Source organism: Lepisma saccharinum, chromosome 27 (assembly GCF_977018435.1).
Source record: "Lepisma saccharinum chromosome 27, izLepSacc3.1, whole genome shotgun sequence".
Classification (NCBI taxonomy): domain Eukaryota; kingdom Metazoa; phylum Arthropoda; class Insecta; order Zygentoma; family Lepismatidae; genus Lepisma; species Lepisma saccharinum.
The window spans coordinates 36917087-36943324 of NC_139255.1; the positions used below are offsets into that span (position 1 = coordinate 36917087).

The 26238-nt window shown below is 37.2% G+C and overlaps 1 protein-coding gene across 2 annotated transcripts in view; it reads left to right on the top strand.

Annotated features, from left to right (window-relative positions):
• Nucleotides 1–21516, top strand: part of Caper (RNA-binding protein 39-like protein Caper) — a 128893-nt gene extending 107377 nt beyond the window's left edge. For both annotated transcript variants that reach the window (XM_083113007.1, XM_083113006.1), the window contains exons 9-11: nt 1518–1647; nt 15251–15435; nt 20804–21516. In XM_083113007.1, the coding sequence (XP_082969133.1) occupies nt 1518–1647; nt 15251–15435; nt 20804–20916 (428 nt within the window). In that variant the 3' untranslated portion in view covers nt 20917–21516. The remainder of the gene's footprint in view (nt 1–1517; nt 1648–15250; nt 15436–20803) is intronic.
• Nucleotides 21517–26238: the final 4722 nt, after the last annotated feature.

Below are 26238 nucleotides of genomic sequence, written 5' to 3' on the forward strand. Positions count from 1 at the left end.
TATAAACTGATTCACTTGTTTTATTATATTTGCTCTTCTGCTACTTTTGGTTAATTACGAAGATTAGAATGAAAGGTTAGAAGATAAAAATTGATGAAATATATAAACTCCAAATTAAAGATTGCAATATTCTAAATGCAGGCTAAAGAAGATTGGTACAGGTTATTTTTTGTGTTTGAGATTTACATGCATTTCATCTGCAGCAGCCACTTACCAGGTACAAAATACAGGAGAGGACTATGCAGAGAAGAGATGCTCCGCAATGTTGATTGTCCAAGTTTCAGAAGTCTGCTGGTGAAGTATACAGAAGAAGCTTTAACATGAAGTAACCTGAAGTATTTACATTACCAGAGACTTAAGCCATTGGAATAAACTGAATACTTTTGCCAGTGTAGAGATATGCATACAGTGTTCTGCATAGTAATCTGCCATGTATTCACCACATCTAGAACGTGTGGACCAAGGTGGTGAAATTGTTCGTTTGGGGCACTTGTTATGCCTTGATGAAGATACCTCTCTTCCACCTTACTCCATGGTGCACAACCTACAAAACTTCATTTCACGTAATAAGATCTAGTAATATAACAATTCTAAACTTTTGATGATCAAAGACTTTATTTTTAAAAAATAGCCATCATATCTTAATGCATTTTTGAAAAATTGTTTTTTGTAACCAAGTTAACATTACACATGAAAACATACATATAGAAGCTGGAACCAATGATTGGAAATTACAAATCATATAATCTTAATTTGAAAGTTAATTTATTTGGGAAACAAGTAGCCATTAGATAGATTGCATTTATCAAACTGTAATAGTTGGAGTTTTTGTCTTTACAAATTACTCTACATTCATTAAAAATTAATTCAGCCTTCAGCAGTGGTCAACATGCAAGCTCTGGGCCTCCCTCATGGCGCAGTGGTAGCATCATTGCCTTGTAATCAAGGGGTCCCGGGTTCGATCCCCGGTGGAGGCACAAGTGGTTCGGATCCCACTTTAAACAGTAGGTCCAGTCCCGATTAGCCTTACTGTGCATAAAGTGGACTTAAAACACCAACTCAAACCAACATGCAAGCTCTGAAATCCTGGATGTGGCATGGCTGTTTCATTGTTTATTTCTATTAATATTTTATTAACCTCATTAAATAACCCAGATAAATAGAAAATAACCAGAAAGAAATAAAATTTTAAAAATAATAAAACTTTCTATTATAAACATAAAATGACAGGTACCCACAATAATGCTAAGTACGTTGTGCCAACAGTTTGAAATGTTTGCCTTTGTGTATTAAAGGATCTAGAAAAGTTCACCTCCTATATCTTCACATGCTTCTAGTGAGAATGCGGGAAGTTGTAGGAATTACTTCCACACACACGTGCACACATTTGCATATTTTATGCACGTTCTGAAACCCCAGTACTTTTCGCTATCTTTCTGTCATGCTTGTGTTTGAATGTCAATGAATACTAAAATATTTGTTTGTTTCTGGTTTCTTATTAGACTTTGCCGTTGCAGGAACGGGTATGCAGATTCCTCCAGCAGCTGCAAATGCTCTCAACTTGAATCCAGGACTGCCAGCCCAACAGTCAACACCACCTATAGCTACTCAGTGCTTTATGTTATCCAATATGTTTGATCCGACACAGTAAGTAATTTTTTCCATAATTTATACAGGGTTGGTCATGAAACACCGGCCTGCCTCATCTCGCTGAAATTAAACTTTTCCCTAAGTTAGTGTGCTTAAAAAACAAAATCAGGTGCAGCTACAGGAGGAAGGGTGACCTGACGTGGCCAGATGTGAAGAGGAGTGGAATTACAGAATGTAGAAGAAATAATAGTTTGAGAATGTCCGAGATGAGGGAGGTCGGTTTTTTGTACCCAACCCTGTGTAAGTAAATGTAATTTTCCTTAGTAATTAATATGCCAGACCTGTCAAATTATAGGAATATACAGGAAAATCTCGTTAATACGATATTGGTTAATACGAAGTACCCTTTAATCCGAAGTTCTTCCCATTCCCCAGCCGATAAGATAGGATTTATAATGTATTTCAGTACGGATAAATCGAAATACGGATAATTTTTAATACGAAGTTGTTTACAAGACCCTTCCGCAAAACTGGTTTCACTTAATTCGAAGTAGACACCTGCGTAAGTCGACAAGAGAAGATCGAATGTGGAGAGAGCTTGGACGTTATTTTAACTTGACCTTGACATGTTTCCTTGTCCTAAGAGCTGCTGACAACCCGAGGGAAGTGGCCCGAAATGCCCACTGGACATTGACATTCTTTGTCAATGTGCATGGGAGGTCAAGCTCTTTCCCCGCTGAATGCGCCACCTTGGAAATATTCACCAGTGCTAGATGAGAAATGCGAGATAAGATCGCACGAATGTTCCAAAATACAAGACGCGTGGCACCTGGAAGTCTCACCCATCTGTCTAGCTCTGAGCTCGAGATACAGCAATTTCCCGTGAGCGAGCAACTTTTGGCCTGGTAGCCGACAACTTCCGGTAACCACTTTCATTAAAAGCATGTTCTTTGTGCCCTGTAGAACTTCATTAAAAAAAGGGAAACTATTCAACCCGCTTAATGCGTTGTCATCTAGGTTTCCCGCAAAAGTTGACGTCGATCTTGTTACAACTCCAGTTTCCCGTTTCATACGTTTCCCAACTGTGCCGGTCATAAAATTAGCCAAAACAGTGTTTTGTTGTCTGCGTGACTTCTCCCCTTTTGCTATCAGCAAACGGGGGGGGGGGGGGGGGGTCCGTTGCTAATTGTTTCGGCCACAATTTTCTTGCTCGTGTGCGCACACTGGCTCCTTTCCTTTGGCGTCTAAAAAAAAGCAAACAGTTCTGAATACCTTCTTCAAAACGAACAAAAACAGCATGATAAGTAAAAGAAAAGTGACCCCCTTCATTCTCCTACAACAGCTCATTATCCGCCACTGGTGTGCATGGTAATGCGATAATTGCAGAATTCAGGTCCCTCTTTCTTGTTTGAATGCAGCTGTCTGGATAGGAAATATTGCCCGAATTATTGTCTGTTGCATGGTAAAAGGTAAAACAAGGATCATTTTTTTTTTCACACTGCTGATAAAAGTTCGATCTTCGACAACTTTAAAATGCCCATGATTTCCCTTCTGCCACCTGCTGCTCTAACTTCCAGCCGGTCTCATTGTGTTTACGCTGCAGCTGGCGCCAGTGTTTAGTCTAGCGTGTGGAAAGCTCTCGCTTGCCGGTAACTGCAATAACTCATCCAGTGCGAAGGAAAGGAATAAGCGTCATTGTTTTGAATCTCGCAAAGCCATATAATCCCCACTTTTCTTCAGAACCATTAGCGTGCTGCTGTTAAAAAAAAAAAAAAACAAAAAAAAAACGCAATGGTCAATGTAGGAATACGAGAGGAAAAGTTAGTTTTCGCGGAGCGAGTGTTTGACCTCCAGAATACTCCTGAAACCTACAATAAATTGTCGATTAATCTGAAAATACGCAAGTTTCGTAAAGCTTGTTTTTAGTTCATTTTATGCTGATGAACTAAGCGGGATTAAATATACAGTTTGAAGTGGGATCCAAACCAGAGTGATTATCGAGTGCGGCACGTGTTCTAGGATACACATTCCTGCAAACAGATCGCAAGTTATGTGTTTACCTTTTCAGAGTGGATTACAATGCAAGTTGAGGAAGAGTTTAAACTGATCCCTGCAAAGGGGGAGGGGGGGCGATTATGAAGTTAACTGAAGCAAAGAATACCTGACTTTTTTACGATGTCTTTTTAACAGCCGAACCAGAACGAAATTTACAGCCCCGATTTTTTTGTTTTTTGCCAGGGAAAGGTTGTGTTCTCTCCCAACAGAATCTTCTCTTACCAGTTAATCCTGTAACGGACAATGTTCTAGTGAACGCACATAAAATCCAATATTCATTCTGTCCGATTATCTCCCGTCTCTTGCTTGCGCCAGTGACTACCGTCAAGATTCTTCCGAGTTTCACTTCTTGCAGTAAACGAGATTGTTTTCCTTTCCCTAGATCTCCGTGCAAACGGGTTTCTTATGAACTAAAATTGTAAGAATTTCGTGGAAGAGCAACGACTTTGCACAATTAAAAGAAAATACCATTTGTTAAAAGACTTTTTGTCACAACATGCATCCCGTGCATAACCGGTTGTATAACTAGGCAGGATAAATGGTGTTAACCGTCTCCTTGGAATCTTTGTGTTCGCGTTAAGCTCCTTGTTCTCATTTTGTGTAACATTTTTTACACTTTCTTTAAAACGTACAATATTATTATATAGTACTTATAAAGCTTATTTTCTGAGCTACCACCAAGTATAAAACATCCTTTGTGGGGGGAATTTATACTCTACTTTATTTACACCTGAAAACAGGCGCCATCTTGAAAAGTTTGGATAACTCGAAGTTGTTTAATACGAAGTTGACATTTTTTGGTCCCTTGAACTTCGTATTAACGAGGTTTTCCTGTAGGTGAATAATGTATATTTATGACAGTAGAAAACTTCTTACGTCACATGCTGGTAACATATGTGTTAAAAACACTAAAATACACACAAACAGCATGATTAAAAACACTAGCAGTTCTGCAGAGCTTTCGATTCCATCTCAGGATCATCCTCAGGGCTGGTCGAAGTGCGACGGAAGGGACGTGGTTGAAGTTCAGCTACTCACAGTGAAAGCTCGGCAGAACTGCTAAAGTGTTTTTTATGATGCTGTTTGTGTGTTTTTTTAGTGGTTTTTAGGGATGGGTCGATATGAAATTCTGGCCGATACTGATAGAGTACCAATATAAAATTTACCGATACTGATAACCGATATTCTACCGATCCGAAATAAAATTAGAAATGGTCCTTGAAGAACCTGAAAGGTTCACTGACCTCTTTAATAAATGTGTGTTTCAAGGTGACTGCAGTGCAAGATAAATTGCATATTTACACATTTACTTTTTTAGAAAGTAGGGCATGGCTATTATCCATAAAAAATACAACAAAATGGCAGAATTTTGCACTAAATTATGAGATAATAATCGATATATCGGATCGGTAAAATAATCTGTAATTTTACCGATACACCGATATGCCTATATTGGCCAATACCGATAGAGTACAGATTAATCGGTCCCATCCCTAGTGTTTTTAACAAAACCATATATTTATTGAGTATCCACACCCTCAAATAAGCAACACACCTGGTTTTGAAGGAAGTTAAATGTGGATTTTTTAATCAATACCACTACCAATCTTGCACTTTCACTACTGAAGTTATATTGCTGCATTTTGCAGCAACTAATTCGTGCAATATTATTATTATTATTATTAATTGGTATCAAGTGGCATTTCAAAATACAAATGAAGTTGAGTGGCATCTCTGATTTGCAATAGAAAATAGGAATGTTTCTTCTTGGTATCTACTTTGTAATTTCAGTTGCCTCCACACCTGGGCACCATGTCATATTTTTAGTAAGGGAAAGAAGTGCACGGGGTACTCTAGTAGACTAATTTCTTATGGATAGCTTATGCAAAACGTCTGTTGCAAGTCACGTACTTTAAATTTTAATTTATATGAAAGTATGTGTTGGGCAGATACCATTCATATTTTGAGTCCACAGTTATCCTGCAAAGTATGCTAAGAACCAACAGATCATGTTGTGGAAATTGCGCAAATTGCTGTTTTCATAATACCTCGAAGAAATTCTGTAATATCAACACAAATGTTTTAGAAATGGGGCTGACATTCTAGGAATTTTTGTCACAACATGAGTTTCAGTACTGTTCCTGCATCATCATTTCTACCCATGCAGTACTCTACTGTCACTGCATGCATTTATAATTGTTAGATATATCATTCGTTGTTTTTGTTAAAAATGATTACAAAGGTGAATAGACAGATTATAGAAATTAAGTAAAACAATTTAGGGATAGGACAGCAGCTGATATAGGCATATCAGACTATCGGCAAAATTACGAATAGAATGCCTTTATTGAGCAGGCGTGTTTCGGCCTCACGGGCAGCTTTTATCTAAAATCTCCTACAGTTTAGTGCAATATTCTGTCACTTTGTGATAATTGTATTGCAAAATCAGCAAGCTTTTCTAAAGCATTACCAGGCAAATAACTTGAATTAATCTCATGTGTATTATATATATATATATATATATATATATATATATATATATAAAAAGGATATCGGTGCTTTATCAATACATATAGCCCAAAATTTCATACCAGTTCATCCTTACAAAATAGTAACCATACGTGTTGTTGTTGAATGTTATCTAATTATTTACAAAAAAATCTGATGGCAAGCATGGTGTTGCCCACATGTGTAATGGCATTTTAAAAAAATCATGGATGATGGAAAAAAGGAATTAGTTCTGTGCATCAGTTGACATTAATGGATAGATAATATATGCATATTTAGTTTCTGATGAAAACACGAAATGTGAAATAACACATTGTAACATTAATTTTTCATGTTTCTGAAAGGTGTGAGGTGCATTTTCGTACCCTGTTTTGTCACGAAATAATGCGAAATGACTGCAAAATGCGAAATAGACTCTTAAACACGAAATTTAGAGTTTATTTACCGAAGCAACACTTTCTGAAATCAGAATTATCCTGTGAGTTATACAATTCACGGAAAATTGATAAATTTTGCTGTAAATATTTGAGAAGCAAAAATGGACCCCTTTATACAGAATAAACTTAACCCTTTCGGTGGGTATGGATATAATTGGAAAGCTCACAGCCAACGTATGATTTTTGGCCCTTTTGTGAAAATTAATTGCTCTGTTGCTATTTGCTATATAGACATGAAATTTTGTACACTGATTCAAAATACTAAGGGATAGAAGTTATCGTACAGAAACGTTATGTATATTTCCTCAAACGTCAGTGTTGCCATCCCAAAATATATTTCAAAATAAAAAAAAAATGTTCGTACATATCTCTTTATTTTTCCAAGTATCCAGTGGATTATGGAAATTCATTACAGTAAGGTAACATTTTTATTTATTATTTATCAGTTACTATTTATTATTAAGGACAATTACATTGACATCGGACACGTTAAGCGGTTTCAACATCACGAGAAATAGTAAATTTACCATTCATCTGGGAAAAGAAAGATGGCATGAAGCATACATGAAATAAAGTTGACATCGGCATACAAATATATCATCAGACCCTCAATTTTGTGTTGGAATACAAAATACTAAAGTTTACAAAATAATTTACAAAAGAGTATGACATTTTCTTCAAGCATCAGTGCTGCCATCTCATAATAATAATTTTAAAAATTTTCAACCTATGATACATATTCATCCAAATAAGGTATTTTTTTATATTATTATGTGGTAAAATTTTATAATTTCGTCAGTGTTGCAAACCAAAAACAATTACAATATGAGTAAGAAATGTAAAAATCAGCTCATCATAAAAGCAAATATGTGGTATGTAGAAATGAGGAGTTCAGTTTACTATGGCATCCAAACATATCCTACGTTCACTTTCAAAGCATTCTATGAGGCACAAAGGAACTAATGATTTGTGAAATTTCAGACAGAGGTGTAAATTGCCAAAATATTATGTTGGTAAATAGTGGTAGTGTATGAGGTTTCTGATGTCTAATGTAAGTGTCTAAGCCAAGCGTCAAGCTAAGTTTGCAGCAGGTTTTATGTATCAATCCGTGCGAGAACAGAGCTCAGAATCTTCCGTGCCAGTCTTGCCTCAACCGCCGAGCTGCTTACATCGCAGACACTGAGAAAATCCACAGTATTGCCAACCGCAGAACACATCAAAACCCGCATGCATGTCAAGCGAAATGTATTTTTGTTTCTTTTTGTCTCCTGAAACAACATTTTAGAAGTACTTTCGGCGCATAAATTATTTAAAAAATGTGTCATTACTTAATCAGGGTGGCGACAGACCTGGAAAACCTGGAAAACTGGGAAAAGTCAGGGAATTTGAGGTGTCAAAAAGAAGTCGGGGAAATGTCAGGGAATTTCGTCTTCATTGACTTTTTTTTATTTATTCATTTATTTATTTAAATATATCTTTATGGAACTCTGCACGGGAACAGGAAATCTCGTTCGCAAGTTTCGGCCTCAATTTTTAGACCCCTTTTATGCGCAACACAACCACGCCGCCAGAAACCAGTGATGGCAGGAGGAGGAGTAGAGAGAGAGAGAAATTTCTCTCGCCCGGGCTTCTCGGCGGGAATTTTAAATTCGAACACTCTTTGGAGGAATATTGTTATAACTCGGGCACTACGGGAGCAATCTACTTCGGATAACTTTTGTTTTGCAGCTAGAACATCAGCGCATGCAACCGTGTACAATTCAGAACATCGGACCGAAGAAGGGGGTGGGGGTGGGGGCACGTCCCCCGAATTTCAATGGAAAAAAACATAAAAATCTGGAGTTCGCCCTCCTCTTCTCCCGCTATTTTGGGGAGAAGGCGTGAACTTTAGTATTCCCTTCAAAGAATGGACGTTTCCAAAGAGAATGAAACATGTTTCAAGTTCTTTGATGCCATACAAATTTAATAATAAGCCAAAATGTGAAACTCTGTCCTGTTTTTTACGAAAAATAGGTAAAAAGCATATTGCTCAGTGTTATAACTCTGGCACTATGGGAGCAATCTACTTCGGATAGGTTTTGTTCTGCAGCTAAAACATCAGAGCATGCAACCGTGTATAATTCAGAACGCCGAACCGACAAAGGGGGTTTTGGGGGCGCGACCCCCGAATTTCAATGAAAAAAACATAAAAATCTGGAGTTTGCCCCTCTTCTCCCGCTATTTGTAAAGAAGGCGCGAACTTTAGTATTCTTTCAAAGAATAGACATTTCGTAAGAGAATAAAACATGTTTGATGTTTTTGGGTGCCATACAAGTTGAATAATAAGCCAAAATGTGAGTTTCCACCCAAACATAAGAGTATGAAGGTCCAAAAAGCACATTCATTTCGTAATCAGCACCATGATACCATATGGTATCATCGTGGGAGTAAAGGTTAAGCTTCTAAATATTATGTGGAAAATGCATTGAATTATCATTTTTTTCTTGTCCTTATGGGAGTAGTAAGGGGACTTGTCAACAGATGGCGGGGATAAGAGCAGGTGGCGCCGTCCGATAGTTGTCGGACGTCGTAGTAAGGCATTTTGTTGGGCAAACTGAAGGAACATGGAAACAAATGGGTTCCATTGATACATACGATTTTTGTCGAATATCGCCACCCGACAAAGTATGTCACTACAACATGCGACAGAAATTGCATGGACTGCAACATCCAACCAAAATCGCATGCATAAACAAGAAGAGCTTTAGACCGGAAATATGCTGCTGGAATTTTATTACTCTTCTGGCTCACTTCACCTTATTTAATGTAGAAGTGCTTACGAAGGTTTTCGTTCATCATCCTGACGTATTACTGGTTTCGCACAAGTTAACATACGTTTACAATGACATTGCTCTATTCTTAGATATCAAGAAAAATCCAACCAAACGGGATATATATTAAATACTATCACGAAAAAGTGAAACATAAATCTGCATTGGTGAACGTTTTAAAAATTGGCAAGTGCATGCTCCCAACCTCAAATTTACTGCAACACTAGTATTGCAATGAAATTAACGCCACTCTCTGTCCTGTCTGTTTAAACTCGTGAGAGATTAATCTCTCACTGAGTAAGGTTAATGTCCAATATTATGAAATAAAATACTAATAATAAATACGTAAATATTTTAATATCATATTTACTCGAATCATTCAATCATAAAAGCAAATCTCTTTCTTCAAGAATTGACTTTTCTCTGCCAGCCCTGCTAAATTTTCACTTTCCATCTACTGATTTATACGAAGGGTGGCCAGAAAGTAATTTACAATTAGTAGGGACATTGATTTTTCGCAAACGCGAAAACCGTGAAAAATGGTAATTACTGCGATGTTATGTTTAGGAATGTGCAGTGATGTCTGGACACATTTTTCGCCTGTTCGAAATAGCGAAATAATGCGAATTGTTGGCATTTTTAGCGATTTTTTTTAAAAGAAATGTCCTAAAACAACGAAAAATTCCATGAAATCCAACATTCTTGTCTTTTCTAGGCCATGTTTGTGTACATAGAACATGCAAGTTTTCCAACATTTTACTCAAGAGTAAACTATAGAGTTACACGTACATGGAATAATTCCGACAGCAACATTAAATCATGTATTTCCCACGATTTATTCAACTTCTATCAAAACCATTTGCATCACAGAGCAAAGTGGCAGGGTTCTAACAGGAGATCGAGTGCGTATCTACCGTCACACGGGAGGTTTTGAATTACCAAGCTAAGTGCGCACCATTAGCATTTGTCGAGCGAGTAATAATGGAGCTCAGTCGTTAGGGCATCTGACTACTATGCGAGAGACCCGGGATCGATCCCCTACGGGGGAGAACCGGCATGTTTTCCACCTAATCAAACTACTCCGGTACCCACCCAGCATTATTTGAAGCTGGTACCTTGAGGAAACTTTGAGGGATAAAGGTAACCAGGAGCGTGGTGCTGATCACATCACCCCCACCTCAGCCGTCATCAAGAAAGTGTGGGGCGCTAACTCCACACCACTATACACCTTCATGGAAAAGTGCAGGGGAGCACTTTACTTTTACTTCCTCAAAAATCTGTTCCAACATATCAAACTGTCACGAAAATACATAGACCATGTGACCTACAATTTAAAATAATAGTTTAAAAGCACAGTGAAGTATTAAGTTTCGGTATATTTGGCAGATAAATGTTCTAAAACAAAAATGCGAATTTTGGGAAACGTAACACTAAAAAGTCAAAAAAAAGATAATGCCAATTTTTGGTGCCATAATATATCTGTATCTGTCACGTGAGATTGATTGATTTAAATTTCTTGGGTGCATCGCCACTTATGGTCATTATGCACCCTTCAGTATATACGAGGAAAATTCCATTATCTAAAATCCTTACCTTAAAATTAAGAAAAGGGTTATGAAAAATAACTTTCCCAAAATAACTTTCAAGATATCAAACTCTCACGAAGAGTCGTAAGCCACGTGCCTTACAATTTGAAATAGTAGTTTAAAAACACCATGAAGGTATAATTTCAGATATTTGCCAGAAAATGCGCTAAAATGAAAATGTGAATTTCGGGAAAAATGACACAGTATAGTAAAAAATAAGAAAATACACCAATTTGAAAAAATAATAACAAAATATCAAGGTCCCTACCGATTAGGCATAAATAAAACAAGAATATCAGTTGTAATTTATCGCATTAGTAACAGAGAGTCCTAACCTAATTTTCGGCATAATCACCACCGTTGTTCTGGCATTTGTCGTAGCATGGCACTAAATTTTGTATGCCCATGGCATATGTGTATGACAGCAGAGACTGGAACTATCTCTACCGCAGTGTAGCTGTCAAATCCTTGCCCTGCCAGAAACCTCTTCAGTTAAACAAAGATATGAAAGTCTGTACATTCAAGGCCAGGGCTGTACAGGGAGTGGTCCAAGATCTCTCACCTGAAGTGATGCAAAGGACCGTGTGTACTCAGCTGTATGGGGTTGTGCACATTCGATTGGCCTTCCGTGAATTGTCTGCACCATCGTCTGACCATACTATCACTCACGACGTCCGGTCTGCACACCTCACACAATTGCTGGTGGCTCTGTGCCAAATTCTGAGCGTGCAATGTAGGCTACATCGCAGTCGGTGGGAGACTGTATGAGAGCTGCAATCTTTAACCTAGAACTTTCATAAAACGGCTGCATTGCAACTGTACCAGATTACAGCTACATGCCACTTCTTCCTGCCTGCATGTGTGTGCGTCGTTCTCCGGCCACTAGTGCTGCGTATAGGCACCATTGGAGCTTTTTTCAGGGTGGCCCTCGTATATGAACTTTCAGAAGTTTTTATTATTAGAGTGTTCCTGTTTTAATGTGTGGTTAGCTAAATCCGGTACCTATACACTGCAATTCTAAAAATTCCTTTCGTTAAATTTCTAATACCTACATACCCTTTTCGTCAGCATTAATGGTATAACTGCATGTTGTCAGTTTCACAGTACTTCACTTGGATATACCGTACTGAAGCAGAAATCCCATTGATAATGTAAGGAAATATGACACTTTATTTTGTTCGATTCAATTGTTTCACTTGTATGCAAGAGTTAAGTTGTTTGCTTTACAGAGAAGAGAGAAGTAGCTTGATGCATTGAAAAATGAGTCAGCATTCATGGTTTTTGCAAGCAGAGGGTTCCAAACCTCAGTGGAAATATCAACATATAATACCGAGAATGTATAAGGAGACTGATAAATTACAAATTGTATTTCTTAATCAATCACTCTTCACTCTTATCTCATTTAGTCGTAACTTTAAAAATAATCAAGTATTTTATTTTAAACTTACTGCGTATGACAAAATTCCGTAATCCTTCCCTAGCTTGTGAATTGTAATAATTTTCCAAATTTATTATTTTGCAGTTTGAATTCAAATCATAGAGAATATAGAAATTAAGTCAATTTCATAGAAGATAATATTGGTACTTAACAAAACCATACCTGGATCTGTATGAGTTTATTATTTCCACTTGCAAAAACATCGATTTAGTTTAGTTTGTAATTGTCAGGGAAAAATGTAAATTTTATTCCTCGAAAAGTCAGGGAATTTCATTTCTGCTTGTTTGTAGCCACCCTGTTAATATAAATGCGAAATATCTTCGAAACATGAGAGCATGTGCATGGATTTTTTTCAGGGAGGGGCAAGGAAGGTATTTTTTTCCAGGGGGGCAAACAAGTCACATTTTCCCCCAAAAGAGTGTAGTTCCCTAAAAAAAACATTGCTTAAATTTGAATTTATTGTGTTAATGCAATAATTAACACATATTATTGTGGCTAAAATGAAATTGTGTGTGTGAAATACATAATTTTTGGTTGACTTTCATTTTCCAGGGGGGCCACGGCCCCCTTGCCCCTTGCCGCCCATGAACATGTGTGTATATTTCGAGCACGCAAAAATAAAAATAAACAAATATATATATATATATATATATATAAGTAAACAACGATAGGCCCTCTTGAATTTAGTGACAAATTATTGTTTTTTGTTTATAAAAAAATACATTTATGAAAAACTTGGTCACTGTAAGCTACATGCACTTCAAGTTATACCAGCAAAAAAAAAGCATGATTTGTTATTGGTGATATATACAATCACGTGCATTGTCTGCTGCTATTACTCTGGTTTCAATTTATGAATCACTTCACTAAACCAGGATTCAAATCTTGTTCTGTCCATTTCTTGCTAATCATCCTTCCCTCTCTTTGCACGGAACAGTAAATATGCACCTTCAACAAAGATTTCATTGCTGCCAGTGGGTTAAACAATAAGTCTCCCCCTTCCCCTCTCCCTTTCTCGTCAGTTTCTTCAGCCCTGGCGGGCCTCCCCCATGGTGCAGTGGTAGCGTCATTACCTTGTAATCAAGGGGTCCCGGGTTCGATACCCGGTGGAGGCACAAGTGGTTCGGATCCCACTTTAAACTGTAGGTCCAGTCCCGATTACCCTTACTGTGCATAAAGTGGACTTAAAACACCAACTCAAACCAAACTCTTCAGCCCTGGCGGTGGTTTTGCACGGTAGTATATAAAAAAAAATTCCATGTACGCCCCTGCCCCTCCCCTCACCGAGTTAAAGCACATCTGGTCAAAATAATAAACATGTTTCTTCTCACGGGGTTATCTTTTAATACGGCGGACATTCTTTTGTCGTCAAACAGCAAACAATCAAACAGCAAACAAACAAACACCCAGGATACAGTTCGTGCGCACATTGACAGCAAATCACTTCACACCCTGTTTTACTTTGATCATGTTGTCCTGAGGAGGATTATGTATTTTAAACAACTTGCTTGATTTGAAGAGCTTTTCCCTTTGGATGAAGCCCACAATAACACTCGCTGAAGAGACCTCCATTCAGCCATTCTCGCCGCTGTATAGCACGATTATTAATCACAATAAACATAGGGTTAAAATAGTGGGATGTGCAACACTGGTATCACGGATTCCACGCGCTCTGCAACGTATTCAGTCTTACTCGACTCGCACTTAGGCTACAGCGATTCCTCAGCGCAATACAAACTCCAGTTGTCGAATCTGTGGATCCAAGTTCGTCTGCACAGTGATTGCAACCGATCAAGTCCACACCTGCTAATGGATGTATTATTTTCTCTGTATTGTACAAATTAAATAACTGTTTTCTTGCAAGTATGAAGTTGTGTCGGAATATAACCCGTCTCAGTGGAACTATGTTCTGCGCGCACGTTTGGATCTACATATGCGAAAACCTTCTGCAAGGTTAACCTGACGCTTGGCTTAGATGCTTGATGTATATTGTGAAAGGTGGTGTATATGTGAATGGGTTCAGCCCTTGTTGGGTGCCATTAGTGGCATACACCTATGGCTGATTAGTTTTAGCTGCTTTTTTTAAAATGAAAATCATGCTAGATGTCTCTTTTGCAGAATACCTTTGCTTTGTATTGATCAAATTACATTTTTTTACACATATATCCGTCGGGAACAACCTGGGACATCATTGTCGGCCATTGTGCAAACTCAACAAAAAGCACAGACAGAGGCGTCCCTCGTAAACAAATAAGAAAAACAAAGAAACCACACTTGTGCTGCAACGTATATATCCACAATTTGGGCGCAAAAGGGGAAAACTTTTATATACGTTCTCCGCACTGAAAGGGTTAATATTCTGGTAACGACATAGATGTGCTATTAGAAGAGAGATGTTTATTTTGTGTAGTAAGAGCAGTTTTTAAATCTAATTTGGGATTATATTCGCATTTTTAAAACTAAAGTGTAATTTTATATACTGGTTTTTCACCGCTATAACAGCGAAATTTTATTTTATAACCACTTTTGAACCTGAAATTGACTCTGTTTTTGAACTGAAATTTTGCATTTTTATTTACCAAAAATATGTGCCTCTAATAATATATGAAGCAATTGGTATGATTGTTTAGCCAAATCTTCCATTAGGTGCACAGTAACTAATTGCAATATTGTTGCTGAAAACTAATACAATATTCAGAAAAATATGTCTGTGAGTAACATGAAAGGAATGAAGTATACATACTATAGTTTAATAGTTAAAATATTTAGCTGTATTATGATGTTATGAAAGAATTTCCTAATGTGGGTTCTTTTTAATCTTAATAGGGAGACGAATCCAACATGGGACATAGAGATCAGGGATGATGTTATAGAGGAATGCAATAAGCATGGAGGAGTGCTACATGTTTATGTCGACAAGGCTTCTCTTCAGGGAAATGTATATGTTAAGTGCCCTAGTATTGCTACAGCTGTAGCAGCAGTCAATTCCTTACATGGAAGGTGGTTTGCAGGTATGTAGTTGTGTTTGTGTTAGAAGCTTCCAGACCAAAATGTCACTTAGAAAGAATCTTTAGAAATAGATGCAACCCCTGTGTACCTTGTGATACAAGCTAGATATGTTTCTTGCGAGTCACTTGGACTAGGTCATTTTCTCAATAGTGTGCATCATGTCAGTTTGGTGATTGCACATGTGCAGTGAATGTCTTTTATACACTGGACAGCCCATGTCATTTTCATCTGAAAGCTACCATAATGAACAGGGCTGACTTTTGTTTGTTTCTGTTGTTGATGACAACTGTCACAGAGTCACCACGTCTCGTGTCCTGTACCATTGCAATCAGGCTTTCTAAACCATAGCCTACGGCTGTTTCTTTATAATAATCAGTGAATGGATTTATTAGGTAAAAACTTTTTTTTGTTTTGGAAGTAGGCCATACTCGGTAGGAGTGCCAACCATATGACTGCAATATGTCTCCGAATTCTTTATGTAAATGCATATTTTGGAGTTAATGCATGAAATATACAAACTATGTGTAAATTAGTAAATTACTATCCTATTCAGGACTCCACACAACACACTGGTCACTACTGCTACGGCACTTACAATGGTGCTGTACTACTGACGTACAGTATAATACAATTCAAACCACTATGTGCCTTCACCGAGTGTCAAACCTGGGACAGCTTGTTACCTGAACATGCAAATGAAATTGCTGGTGTAAGTGTGCACTTCTAATATGCATGTCTACGTGTGATGTAGAAAGGTCATTTTCACAATACAAGTCATTGTTCAGATATAATTGGCATGCATTTTCAATGGACAATTTGGAAATATGCTTTTTTGTTCATTGTAATCAACAGAATGCAACAAGCAACCAATGTCCTGCTGTCTCTGCTGAGTATATATGTATTATTAGTTTGACAGAATTTTGAATGAAAATATTTTTTTACCATTAGCCACATGTTTCTGCTGTTTTTGTCCCTGACACATTTATTCAGGGCATAGATGAAAACATTTCCCACCTGAGACCAATCCAGGTTTTCTGTGGGATACTCCTTACTGACTGGGCCACAATGTTGAAACAACAAAAATGCTTGGAAAGGAAGGGAATTTTAAGCAAAATGGGACTCCTCCTGTTTTCAGATCAGCTAATGAATAGGGTGGTATTTCTGTGAATCCCTTACTGCATAATACATATATACCATTGCTGAGTGCCATTTTTATTATCCACTGTCATGGTCAATGTTTAACAATGACTTGTCATCAACATAGAAAATTAGCAATGTGAGAAGGTGTGTCCATGTGCCACCACTGCTTCTCAAAGAGCAGTTGCATACCTTAGTTGAAGAAAGCAGTAATACACAGTTCAGTAAAATATTTGTAATTCGGTGGCTCGGGAGTAAAAGATGGTGATATTTGGTCTATACAAACTACATTGTATAGAAATTGTTTGCATGTTGTCTTTACCAATTTCAGAAGGGTTCAGCGAGTCCAATGCCATTGACAAAACTTGGCAATTACATGTGAAAATTGAAGGATGGCACTTTTCGCTTTGGAACTCAGTAATGACCAAAATGTCACTTACCATGCTTAAACCCGAGCCCTTCAATTAGCAATTGAAAGTTACAAAACTGTAGTATTTTATTTGGAATCTCTTATACTGCTAGCTTACTACACTGGTTACTAACCTGTTGTTATGGTTATAAATAGTATGCAAAATGTGCATATCTTGGTTCATTTTAGATGCAAACAGCATTGATTTTTTAATGTTTTCAGATAACTCAACTAACTAACTCCCTAGCCTTCTTAAACCCGAAGGTTCATGGCTGCAGCAACACAGGCCTTCCATCTTTCCCTATCTTGAGCAAGTTCTATATACTCTTTTCCATCCCTACCGATTTCCTTTAGGTCCATCTCAACGTTGTCCCTCCATCTTCGTCTTGGCCTTCCTACAGGTCTCTTACCATCAGGTTTCCCAACAAGAATCTTGTAAACTCCTCTTTCCTCTCCCATTCGTGCCACATGGCCTGCCCACCTAAGTCTTCTTGATTTAATTATTCTAATAATATCTGGACATGAATACAAATTATGTAGTTCTAAATTATGTAACCTTCTCCACTCACCTGTCTCCTCATCCCTTTTAGGTCCAAAGATTTTCCTAAGGATCTTATTTTCAAATACTCTCAATTTATTTTCCTCTTTCAATGTAAGGGACCAAGTTTCACATCCATATAATACTACAGGCAAAATTACTGTTTTGTATATTTTAACTTTTAGTTTCTTATAGTATATTAAATGAGAAGACAAAAGTTTATGAAGAGAGAAGTAACATGCATTTCCTGAATTAAGCCTGCTTTTTATTTCCTCTTTAATATAATTTTCATTTGTTAATATTACTCCTAAGTATTTGAATTTGGAAACTGGTTCAAACTAGTTGTTATCAATAATTAGATTTGGATTATTACCTAACACTTGGTTTCGGCCTGTAAGCATATATTTAGTTTTTTCTTTGTTAACTTCCAAACCTATCTCTTTAGCAGTTTTCAAAAATATTTTAGCATTATTCTTAATTGTATTCACATCATCCCCTAATAAGTCTACATCATCTGCATATGCTAACAACTGAGTCACACCATTTAATTTTAGTCCTTCTTTAGTTTCTTTTACCTTTCTAACAGCATATTCTAAGGAAAAATTAAAGAGCAATGGAGATAATGCATCTCCTTGTTTTAACCCATCATGAATTGTAAATTTGTCAGACATATTAATACCCACACGAATTTTACTTTCTGTTTCACTGGTGCATATTTTTATCATACTAACAAGCTTCTTAGGTATTCCAAACTCTACTAATATATTATATAATTTATCTCTTTTGACCGAATCATGTGCTTTTTTGAAATCAATGAATAGCTGATGGACATTTTGATTATATTCCCACTTTTTTTCAAGTGTCTGTCTGATGTGAAAAATTTGATCTGTAGTTGATCTGTTATGTTTAAATCCACATTGATAATCACCTATAATTTCATTAGCATATGGGGTTAGTCTTGTTAAAATAATGTTAGACAATATTTTGTACGTTGTTGAGAGTAGAGAAATTCCACGGTAATTATTGCAGTTCATTTTATCACCTTTTTTAAACACAGGAACAATTATGGATTCTTTCCACTGTTGAGGGATTTCTTCTTTATTCCATATTAAACAAATTAATTTATGAATTTGACATATTAATGAATTTCCACCATATTTAATTAACTCAGCTGGTATTAAATCAATGCCAGGTGCTTTGTTATTCTTTAGCCTTTTAATAGCATCTTTAACTTCAGTCAAGTTAGGTTCTGGAACTAAAGGTTCTGCTGTGTGGACTTCATTTACTTCTGATTTATCTCCTACATGGACATTTAAAAGGTCATTAAAGTAGTTCTACCATCTATTTAGAATATCGCTTGGGTCAGCTAGAAAATCACCGTCTTTATTTTTTATCAAGTTTACTTTAGGTTGCCACCCCTTTCTAAACTCATTTACACCTTTATATAAATCTCTGATATTTTTATTTTTGCCGTTTGTTTCAATATCGTTAATTTTGCTTTTCAAGTAATCTCTTTTTTTACTTTAAACGTGCGGTTAACTTCTCGCTTTATTCTATTATAATTGTTTAGATTTGTATCATCAGAGTTATTTAACCACCTAAGTCTAGCCTTATTTCTTATTTCTATTAGATTATGACATTCATTATCAAACCATGGCTTACTTTTTCTTGGTTTATGGTATCCTATACTTTCTTTAGCTGCTGATTCTATTGCATTACGTATGTGCTCCCAATTCTTATTTACGTCTGTGTCATTTATATTTTCATCATTTAAATCCTGCAAAACATCAAATCTATTTGACAGTTTAATTTGGTAATCGTTCTTAATTCTTTCATCAGTAAACTTTCCTGTATCAAATTTTATAACTTTTAGATTTTGTTGCTTATGATTATCACTGAGAGTCTCTCTTAATTTAGCAATTACTAAATAATGGTCACTGGCACAGTCAGCACCTCTATGTGTACGAACGTCAATTATACTAGTATGCCTTCTCTTATCAATGAGAATATGATCTATCTGATTATGAGTTTTTTACCATCTGGAGAAGACCAGGTATATTTATGGGTATCTTTATGTTTAAAAGTGGTACTTTTAACAATTAAATTCTTTGAGGTTGCAAAAGTAATCAATCTTATACCATTATTTTCACCTGTCCAGATAACTCAACAAAATGGTTAATTTACATTTCTTTATTAGAAAAATTGCATTATTCACAGTGTCCAATTAAAAAAAAATAATCATATATTTCCTAGCAGTCTACCTATACAGTAATTCAAACTCAAAATGTTTTTCTAACACATAAATCATCTCAATAGGCATGGTAACAGACATTCAACCTATAGTAGCACAAGTTTGATGGTGCTCATGAAGATAATGTACTAGCGAATCAAGAGAGATGATGTCAGGGAATTTGTGGGATTCCACATTACTATGTATGATGCAATTGCTCTCCTGAAAACACTGTAGTTACATGCTTGTGCAAAGCAATGTGTCATGAATAACATTTTAAGATTATCTTTAACACCATGTATTGGTTCTTGTACTGCTGGTTAATTACTGGACATTCTGAATTTTTCTTTTATATTTTTAAGCCGGACTTAACTGTATTTAGTTATTTTTGTGTTCTTTGTCTCCTGTAGCTGATACACAGTGAACAAAGTCCATTCAGCAACCATTAATTTGCATAAACATATAGGAAGATCTGTGTAATACATAAAGCCACAATGCAATGGACGGACTCTCACTTGCATTTTTCTGTTCCATACTTTTGTGGACTATTAAGTTTTGCTCCCGGACCACTCATTCAGAACGTTAAAAAAATTATCAACACATCGTACATCAGAGAGCCGAAGTAGCTCAGTCGTTATGGCATCTGACTACCATGCGAGAGACCCGGGTTCTATCCCCGGCAGGATTTTTCCACCTGTTCAAGCGGCTCCGGCACCCACCTAGCGTCGTACCTGGAGGAAACTCTGGGAGGTAAAGGCAGCCAGGGGTGTGGTGCTGTGATCAAGCAAGTGTGGGGCCCTAACCCCACATCCCCTATACACCATCATGGCATGGTGCATAGCACAAGGGAGTACTTTACCTTTACCTTTTTACATCGTACATCAGAATCTGAAAATTTCATGCTTTATCATCACTATTTTGATATTTAAGTGCCATTTGATAACTTGTGCCTAATATTTAGATGCAGGTTTTGAAATCATGATGAAAAATGCACAGAATTAAAAATAGCCATAATGTTTTCATGAGTAACATATTGACCCTTGCTTTTTCTTTCAGGTCGTGTGATTACCGCAGCATATGTTCCACTGATCAATTACCACAGCTTGTTCCCCGATGCAATGACAGCCATGCAGTTGCTGGCTCCATCTGCATCCAGAAGGCCACAGTAGTGGGCTGAAGGTAGTGAGTGCTTGTTGAATGAATTGGCTGCCTGTAGCAGCCCTTGTCGTTAGTGCATATGGTGTGTACTCTTGAGTGGATGTAAGTGAGTGAAAAAGTGGGGGGAAAATGAATTGCGTAGCTGTAACAAAAGTTCTATCTAGAACAAACCTTTTTTGCAGTCACCTGCCATGTCGTATGCTATCTCAATGTACTGTAAGTTGTGTAATTAGCTGTTTTTCACATCATGTGGAGGAGACATTGTGACTGTAGGAGCTGCAATATTTAGGGGGAAAACAGTAGGGTTAAACATTTAGATTCATTCATTTAAAAATAAATGAAAATAATGTGTATATATGTAGTTTTCATTTTGTGTTGATTTTTGTCTTGAATTCAAGTTATATTTGCAACAGAATATTTTTCATTTCTTCTTTTTTACAGACTTGAGTAAAAAAAAATCAATTCATCCCATGTACAGATCATACCCACCCTCATTGTCACCATAGACACTTTTATAAGAAAAGTCACTGAGTTTATATCTGCTACTACTGTGTATGTGCAGTTGTTTTGACAAATAAAATTTGTATAAATAAAACACCTTTTTTAATCGATTTTGTTTTGATTATATCTTCCTATCTTTCTCCACATTTTTTCTAGGTATATGTATGTGATTTCGAAGTGCATGTGTGTATCACTTAGGAGAAATCTAGAATATTGGTAGCAATCTGCAGAACAAGAAGCTGAATGGTGAACTACAATCTAGAACGGAAATTTGCATATGTGCCTCTCCAGCATTCTCATTGCCCTCTAAATGTTTAAATATGACACGTTTTGCAGACTTCTGGTTTTGAATGAAACCACCCAAATTATGGCATTCCAGATGGCTGGTTTAGATCTAAATCACCTCCATGTGGCAGCAATTAACGTAGGGCCGAGAATGAAATTCAGTTGTTTTTTTCCACCCATAAAGTAGGCCTCCTCTATGGCGCAGTGGTAGCGTCGTCGCTTTGTAATCAAGGGGTCCCGGGTTCGATACCCGGTGGAGGCACAAGTGGTTCGGATCCCACTTTAAACTGTAGGTCCAGTCCCGATTAGCCTCACTGTGCATAAAGTGGACTTAAAACTCCAACTCAATCAAAACCACCCATAAAGTGGCAAAACTACCAAGGCGGGCCACAGGATTTTTCTCAGGGGGCAGCAGTGCTTAACCTTTTGAATCCCAAGGCCATTTTTACATGTAACCCCCTTGGTCCCGATCCGATTTTGAGGAAATGCAGAGTTTCAATTAAATGAGTGTAGCTCGGACGCTAATTGCCCTAGAGAGATGAGTGATATACCGTAGTACGCGGAATGAACCAGAGATTCAGACTATATCAAATTTTTGCAAATTCGACTTATATGGGGCAGGGGGAGGGGGCTAACTCTCAAAATTACGAAAAAAAAATTGGGTCCCTCCCCTCCTCCCAAAGAAAAAAGTACATGACAGTGTCGATATGCACATGGAAATGATCGCTGACATGTAAGGAACACAAAAACATTTGCATTATTATCAATGACCAATGCAACTAGCTTCAAAATGCAGTTGTACCTTGAAATGACTTTAGTTCAGAGACTATTTGCCCTGGAGATATGAACGATATACCGTTGTACGCAGAATGAATCACAGATTCAGACGATATATATTTTATGCACATTCGGCATACATACGGAGGGGGAAATCCACTAAAAAACTTTTTTTTTTAATAAAAAAAATGGGGTTTCTCCCCCGTGCCCCCCCAAAAAAAGGATATGAAAAGTTCAAAATGCACATAAAAATTATCACTGGCATATAAGAAACAGAAAAAATGTTTGCATCATTGTCATATGACCAATGTAAGGCGAGTTGTACCCCTGAAACGAAAGGCTTGTGAGTCATTCCATGCCAAATCAACACAGATACGTGCAATTTCCAACCTGACCATCTCAGATTTTTATGAAACTTGGGGAGTTGAAACTATACATAGAACTTAGTAACTATGAAAATTTTTAGTCTCGTGCGTCTTGTAATTGTTAAATTATTCAGGTCAAAGTTTGCATAAATTGCCCTTTTTGAGCCCACTTAGCTATACTAAATCTGCTGGAACTCCGCCCCTATTTCACCTAGAAAGCTCAAATAAAGCTTATTGTACAGGGAATTGAACAAGCTTTTCAGTGATATATAACAAGCCTACCTTTGGATAAAAATACAATTTTGTCACGAGACCTTGACCTTGAATATCTCAAAACATGTCATCAAAAATCGTGAAAAAAATATATTTGGTCCCTCATTCCATACTATAAAACATAACAAAAAATCATTCTGGGACTGCAATGGGATCAGAAGATACAAAATAATATTTGTAACTATGTGACTGAAAAAAGCCTCATTACATGAACTATGACGAGTCAGTCCTTTAACACCCCCTACAACATGCAATGGAGTTATCCTGGTCCTGAAAAAAATAGGTTAGGCACAGGGAGATCCCTAGCTGCGTGTGTCATGCGCAGGTCCGGCTCATTGTTGACGCCATATTGAATTCAACGCAAAAATTTCAAAGGAAAGGGTGTGGAGTGATATACAAATCAGGCTAGAACTTCACAAGAAGTGAAACGGCGTAAGTTTTTCCAAAGTATCTTGAACCAGCAAAAAGTTATTACTGCATGCTTGTAACCATTTTCTCCTTTTCGAGGTGTTAAAAACAAAGTATTAAGAATGCTCCTAACGTGTTAGAAACTCGTCGAGATCACACTGACATCTTGGAAGAGAAAGAAGTATACCCACCATTGCATATGATTTTAATCAGCAACATTCACCAAATACTTGAATAGTGGAGAATATTGGGAAAAGTATCTCAAACAATTACGTGACACTTCCTTTGGAAAAAAACCTTCAGTGATGAGGCTAATTTTTATGTTCACGGTCAAGTTAATAAAAATTATATGCAATACCTGTGATTTCATAATCTACAGTAGACAGATCCCAGCCGAATGGTTGTTGCTGGTAAGCTAATGATGTGTGGTATAGTGTATGGAGAACGTGAATGGTTGGTCCATATTCAACAACGGAACCTTAAATGGCGAGGGCTTCTTGGATGTGTTAAGTAAACATGTTTTTCACCCTTGCTTACGGGATATGGCACTTTACCAGAGTTTTGAAACAGGACAGTGTGTGACCACACTATATGAACATTTTTGGCAATTTCTTCATGGTAAATTTCTAGGTAGATTGATGGGCAGACAGGGATCTATTAAAAGGCCTGCACATTTCCCAGATCTAACATCTTAGGAGGACTTTTACCTTCAGAAACATTTGAAGAGAATGGTGCATGCACTAAAAGTCCCTGATATTGACCATCTGACAGAAGGCATAGTGCTGCTTGCGATGATATTGCACCTGCTACATTGCCAAATGTTCTATGGGAGTGTGAGAGACGTCAACGAGTGTGCTCAGGAATATTAACAACAATATAATGTGCACATATCGTAAGTGAAAGATATGCGTATAACGTTTTGCTGCCTACAAATAACTTGGAAAAACCTTCGCTGCTTCATTTCTCGTGAAATTCTAGCCTGATTTGATATATCACATCCCACCCTTTCCTTTGCAATTTTTGCGTGGAAATTCAATATGGCGGTCAACAATGAGCCGGACCTGCGCTTGACACACACAGCTAGAGATCTCATTGTGCTTAACCTATTTCTTTCATGACCAGGATAACTCCTTTACATTTTGTAGAGGATGTTAAAGTGACTTTTGACTCGTCATAGTTCATGTAATGAGCAGTGGCGGATTAAGCTTCTCGCCGCCCCTAGGCACAAACTTAATATGCGCCCTTCTCAAAAGAAAAATAGTAACGTATTTGCAGTATTTTTACAGGTTAATATAAAAATTAGTGAACATACTGAAATAAAAAACAAAGGATAAAAATCAATATCACACAATTCATTTTCCGTATGTGCTATACCTAAAATTATGTAATGTATTTAGAAATTAAATTCACACTCACCACTTTTCGTGTGATGCTAGAATATTTGATATGCTTTTCCAGTCTGAAATGCCGTGAGATGCAATGTTTGTCTTGCCCTTGAACAACCAGCACAATAAACGGCACCAGTGCTGCACGAATATACCAAATAATTCTGCAGAATTGATTCGCCATTTACAAGTTTACGAAAAAAAACACTAATATTTAAAAATCTTGTCTTACCTGCTATGAGGCTTTGCGATTTAGAAAAATCGTTTTCAGCATTCTGATTAATTCCACGTCTTAGAAGAATGTCAATTGTAGACTCATTCAGACACCACTCGGCAGGATCGTCACTAACGAAATTTGCACTCTCACTGTCACAACTAGAAACTCCTACGAACTGAGGGGACACTACCTAAGGTGCACTTTCTTCCTCCACTAAACCCACAATATTTTCGACATTTTACGTTTCACAGAGTTCACTCGATGTAGCCGCTTCCACTTCAATTTTTGAACTGCTTTCGGAAATAACTTGTTCCTTTCGCCTAAAAAACGTGTCCACTGTACAAAGCTTTTTCTGTAAGGTTGCTGTTCTTTCATGCTTTTCATTTGCAAGTTTACGATAAGCCGCCCCACTTAACTTTGTTCGCTTCATGCTGCCTGCTGCATAAAAAAAAAAGAAAAACCACCAAATCACAAACGCACTAGCAACAAACTGAATGCACCAGCCAGAGAATACAGTAAGACAAAAACTAGTTGCTGTCCACGCGAAAGCTGCACTCACTCACTTATCAGCAGTGTTTATTTTTTTAAGACTGGCATTGTTACAGGTATGAGTTTCAAGCAATCAGTCTTCTTTCCTGCCTGGCCATTAACAAAAGCTTAGTGGAAGATCGAGGGGTATGTATTTACAAAAACAAACCAACAAAGGCTGGGTGGCTTGCATTGTATTGTAAGTGATAAAAGCCACAGCAAGGGTTAAAAACAAATTGATTGTCGGAGACAGAGCAGAGGAAACATTTCTTGATAACACATAAATCCGATACATCAAGGTTTCTTTCGTATGAAGCGAAAGTGTTGCAAACCGTTGATTTGAAACATTGGTTTCATAGGTCTAAATTGTCACTGTGTACGTAAGACACTTTTTATTCTTCGTGATATTCTGGAAAAAAGATTTGCCGCCCCTAGGCACGTGCCTAGCGGGCCTATTTGGTAATCCGCCACTGGTAATGAGGCTTTTATCAGTCACATAGTTACACATTATTTTGTATCTTCTGATCCCATTGCAGTCCCAGAATGATTTTTTGATATGTTTTATAGTATGGAATGAGGGACCAAATATATTTT